We start from the raw sequence: 5088 nt of genomic DNA on the forward strand, positions 1-5088 counted from the left end.
CGGAGGGAAAGTGGACCTCCGTCAGCACCGACGCCCCTCAGCGCGGACGCAGGTGCCAGGACGGGGTCCCCTGCCCTCCGCTCTCTGCTCCCCCTCTAGCCCGAGTCTTACCTCAGAGGCGCGCCAGTGGAGGCAGGACAGGGACTGGGGGAGGACGGGGGGTGCCAGGGCTTTAAGGAGGCGAGCGGGGCCTCGCAGCCAAGCCTGGGTGCAGGAATGTGTGGGGGAGGGGCCGGGCGGGTGGTGGTCCTGGGGGGGAGGGTGTCGGCTGCTATTTTGGCAGGTGCCGGGGACAAGGCTGAAGAAACACGTGCCCCACGCCATATAAGCCCATGTGGTCATCCAGCTGCTCAGATAAGCTATTTAAAACCAAAGCAGATATGTGGGGAACCGAGGAAGGGGCAGGCATGTGACATAAGCCAGCTGTCCCTCTCGACAATCCTGATAAAGCAGATGCCAGTGGCCCCGGCCCGGGAAGGGTGCTGGGGGCAGGGCTGGGGGCAGGGGCAGCCTCCCAGGCACTTCCTGAGCGCCCGGACCAGGGGTCCGGTGGGCAGACGCCCCCCAGGCTACTGGCCGCTTCTCCTGGGCTGAGCGGCCTTCGCAGGAGGAAGGCTGCGTGAGGACATGTGCAAAGCGGGGCTTCGCCACGACCCCAAAGCCCCATGACAAGCCCTGCTCACTGGGGAGAGACCAAACCTGCTACAGGAGGTCAGACAGAAGGTAGACCTTGCAGTCAGGAGGGACGGCTGTCCTGGGACAGGCAGCTGGCTGTGAGGGGCCGTGAGGACGGCCGGAGGGCTGTGAAATGACCACAACACGCTGAACCCGCCAGACTGGGCGACCCGTGAGGGGGTTCTGTCGTCTGCTAGCACATGTATGTCCACGGCCCCTAATACAGTAGCCGGGACACTTCAGGGCCCAGTACGTGACGAAAATGTGCGAGAAGAGAGAAGCATGACTGATGGCAGCTGAGCTGGCAGCCCCTTGACCTCTGACCGTCAAGGCCCATCCTAACCGCGGCCCAGGACCACGCCTCCCCGGACCCCCGGCCCTTCCAGACCCGGCGCAGCCATGATCTACACTCCTCGCCGTGGGCAAAGAAAGCCATTCTCGCCCGTTCTCGCCTCTCCCTCCCCTCGCCCGAGTGCGTGTCCAGCCTTCCAGTCCGTCTCCTCTGAGCCCTGCCGCCCGGGGACACCACGCTGCATCCGCTGCTAATGTCCTTGAGGGTCCCCCACAGGCCGACTTCCGCCTGAGCCTCACCCACTGCGTTCTCGGCCTCTTGCCCCATCACTGAGCTGAAGCCGTCCCCTCCATGGTCCCCAGTGGCCTTGGGGCCCAGTGGTCTGATTCCCCACCCCCAGCCTTATCCCCCGCCACGTGGCTCTCCGTGCTGCCAGATCAGGGGCAGGACAAGCTGAAGCCACCCGCCTGCCAGCCGGCATCCTAGGCGAGAGGCCACGAGAGGCGGGTGGGGGACGCGTGACAGCCAGGCTCTCCCCTGCGAGCCCCCCAGGGCCCTGGAATCCAGGACTGTGTTTCCTCCACCACCCCTGCAACTGAGCCACCTCAGTGGGTCCCGGTCCCTGGAAGCCCCACAGTCCTGCAAACCGGCCAAACGTGTTCGCGTGGCTGTCAGGAGGGGGCCCGGGCTCCTGGGTCTCACAGAGCATCATGGGAAGACCATGCATGGGTGAGGCTTTTCCTAAGTGTCCTGAGGCAGGGGTCTGGTTCGGAGAGCGGGGAGGCGGTCACTTAGCTGGCAAGAACGTCCAGCCAGCCTCCAGCAGCCACACCGTGACACAGCAGGGCTGTTCCCAACCGTCCCAGGAGGCGCCTGGCCTCCTTGCAAATAGATAAAAAGTCATCAGGGAAGAAAAACCCAAAGAGATGGCGCTCATCTAGAATGGCACTGGAAGACGCATGGGCTGGAGCCACCCTTGCAAAGTCTGAGGACCTACAAGAGGACAGGCCCCCTGTGAGGACCCAGGGCCACCGGGGCAGGAAGGCAGGATGGGAGGCCTCCCCCACCCCCGGCCGCCCCGTCACCGCACTGTGCTCCTTTGCACCTGTCACTGCAGTCACCGGGCATACATACACTAACATACATGTACTTTTAANGCCTGTGCCTCTGCACACCCCCATCAAGGCCATCCTCCGGGAGACAGTTGTTTGATCGGCTGAGGGTGTCCGCCCCACAGGACAGTGGCTTCGGGACGGTCCCTGAATCTCTCTGGCTCTGTGATCAGGTGACCCAGCTTCTGGGCTCCACTGCCTATGACCCGTCCCCTCACCAGGAAGGACGCTGGACAACCCGGCTGCGGAGCCCCTTTGCCTCCAAAAGCCCCAAACTTGTGGTCAGCCTGGGATCCGCAGCCCAGACGCACAGGGTGGGAACAAAGTGGTTTATCTCTCCTCAGTTCCCCAAAACAGACAGAGCCACTCCCCCACCCCCCTGCACGCCGGGGTGGTCCCAGGGAGAGGTGGGAGGGGACAGCCGTGGGACAGGGTGGCCCAGACACTCACCCTTCGTACTCCTCCGCCACCTCTTCCGTGTCAGACATGGTCTCTGCTCTCCCTCCAGAAAGAGAGAGACGTCACTGGGGCTGGACAGGAAGCTCGGCTTCTTCAGCTCAGCCCAGAGGGGCCTGGGGCCAAACCGAGCCCCTCATCAGCCCTGGGACCTGCACTGAGGGGCCCGCCTCCTCCTCCCCGGCACTCAGTCACAGCCAGGGTGACAGCTACGCCCAGGTCGTTCTCGCCCCAGAACAGGCACCCTGGAATTTCATTGCTCCGTTCAAAACACAAACTCTCTACACGATGTTTATAGAAGCTTCTGGACCTTTCTATCCTGCAGAGGCTCGGGGAAGGAGGCATTGCCCACCCCCAGCCCCCCATTCTATGTGGTCTGTCCATCGTGGCCAGAAGTCACCCGGCTGTGATACGACCACAGTGTGGAGTGCTAGTCAGCGATAAAAAAGAACAAACCAGTGACACACACAACACCCTGGGTAGGTCTCCATATGCTCATGGGGGGTGGGGCTCGGGGGGGCGGACAACCAATTCAATGACTCCGTTTCTAAAACAGTCTTGAAATGGGACAGATTGGTGGTCTTCAGGGGCTGTGTGGAGGGAGGTGGACGTCGTGATAGCACAGACATGAGGCATCGGCTTTGGAACCTACGCAGGTTCAAGTTGTGTAGAATGTCACACTCGGTCCCTGCAGAGCTGGGGAGAGCTGAGTAAGATGTGACTGTAACAACGTCCGCATCCTAATTGGGACTTGTAACATAGTTGTGTAAACGTTACCGCTGTGGGAACTGGGCAAAGGACACCAAGGTCCCTGTTATTTCTTACAAATGGCAGGTCCTTAGGACGAACAGCCAGAAAAGAGACACCAGCCCAGAGCGGGTGGGGAGTCCAGGACAGAAAACCACTGCCCGGGCCCCAGGGGAGCAGCCAGAACTCATGTCTGAGAACTGGGGGGCTGCTCTCTGCACGAGGAGCCTGTCACCTCAAGGAGGAGGGAGACGCTTCTCAGGGGGTTGTGCACGGCCAGCTGGGGCGCGGGGACTGTGGCACCCGCTCTCCCCCCAGCCCTGCCTCCACGGCCTCCACACCACCGGGCCTGGGCCTGGGTCACAGAGGAGAAAGGAGCAGCATGGAACCTTCTCCCTGCTCCTGGGAGCACCACCCGACTCCCAAAAATAGCCTCCTGGCTGCCACTCAGAGGGGGGTGGGCAGGGAAGGTCGCAGCCAAGTCAGTTGGCCAAAGGCAGAGCTGATGAAGGGGCAGGTGACAGGTGGAGCTGGGGATTCCAGAAGCGGGGACAATAAGAACCTGGCCCAGCAAGTGTGACTACATCCCAAAGCAACTGTGTCCTCGCCCCCCATACCCCACCTGCTCCCAGGCTGCTTTCCGGGTGACTCCCACACAGCCGAGAGCAGGGTCACCTTTCTTGGGGACTAAAGCAAACACAATAGACGGCAGAAACAATCCTGGCCATGGGGGTCAAAGGAGCTAGGGTGTTTGCTGTGTGACCTTCGTCCAGTCACTTAACCTCTCTGGGCCTCAGTTAACCTGTCTGTAAAATAGATGAGCTTCAAGTTCTAGTCTTGCAGAAAGTCTCTTGAGTTTCTGAGGACTGTAGCCTTGTCCCTCAGCCTTTGTCCCCAACATTCATCTGGGATTGTTCTAAGCCTGAAGCTGTTAGTCCACCAGGAAGCCAGCGGGCAGGGGAGTGGGAGCTGGGGCATGAAGGAGGGGGCAGCGGGCGACTTGATCCTCTGAGATGCCTCTTCTGCCCCAGAGGGTTTGCCCTCCGAGACAGGTCAGAGGAGGAACTCAGGGAGCCGGACAGCCCAGCTGCGAGGCTTGGAATGTGCTTGGAATTCCTTCCACTCCAGGCAACCCCTTCCCCAAATATTTTCTCAGCCTGCGCAAGAGAAGCTGGAAAATCGAGGGAATGTTTATCTCCCCATGGTCCTACGGGTGTGTGTGTGGGGGGGCGGGCAGCAAGACTCAGGATTAACCCGCTAACCCCAGGAGCTGGGCTCACAGCCCTGAGAAGAGCTCCCAGAGAGGCTCCCTGAGCCCCCAGTGCTGCTCAGCGCAGCTCTCCGGAAGCGGAGGGGGCAGGTCCCTGCCTGCGCTGGACCGGGGTCCCTCTCAGTGCTTGCCGGGCAGTTTCTATGTTCCTAGAGGTGACACGTAGCCCCCAGGACTGTCCTGCCTGACACGGCTACAGTCTCACTCCATTCTCTGCGGATGAAGAAGGACCTGCCTGGGAAGCTTCAGGGGGCCCTCAGCTGGGAGCAGAGGGGGCCGAACAACCCGGGGAGTCCCCCTTGTTAGAGCTTCGTTGTATTTAGGGCTCGCGAAGTCCTGGCGATGACCTAGTCCCAGCTACCGCTGAGGGAACAGGCCTGGGACAGAGCTAGTTACCTGAGACTTCCCAGCTACGTCATGTCTTCACCGGCAGAGCTGGGACTCAAACCCAGCTTCCGGGTGCTAACAGGGGCTGCGCGCCCTTCTCCTTGGAGTCCCACCCCTGAGGGGCCGCCTCCAAAAGGTGGCCTCCTCTC

General features: G+C 61.5%; 1 protein-coding gene across 5 annotated transcripts in view; it reads right to left on the bottom strand.

The window, feature by feature from the left end:
• Window positions 1-5081, bottom strand: part of TNNT2 (troponin T2, cardiac type) — a 17910-nt gene extending 12829 nt beyond the window's left edge. For 2 of the 5 annotated variants that reach the window (XM_019638143.1, XM_019638140.1), the window contains exons 1-2: window positions 4949-5079; window positions 2530-2572 (exon numbers count right to left, since the gene is read on the bottom strand). In XM_019638143.1, coding sequence (XP_019493688.1) covers window positions 2530-2567 — 38 coding nt within the window. In that variant the 5' untranslated portion in view covers window positions 2568-2572; window positions 4949-5079. Of the gene's footprint in view, window positions 1-2529; window positions 2582-4948 lie in introns of all 5 variants that reach the window. The other 3 variants (XM_019638142.1, XM_019638138.1, XM_019638141.1) reach the window with 2 other exon arrangements.
• Window positions 5082-5088: the final 7 nt, after the last annotated feature.

This window comes from Hipposideros armiger, unplaced genomic scaffold (genome assembly GCF_001890085.2).
Source record: "Hipposideros armiger isolate ML-2016 unplaced genomic scaffold, ASM189008v1 scaffold_37, whole genome shotgun sequence".
NCBI classification, from domain to species: Eukaryota; Metazoa; Chordata; class Mammalia; order Chiroptera; family Hipposideridae; genus Hipposideros; species Hipposideros armiger.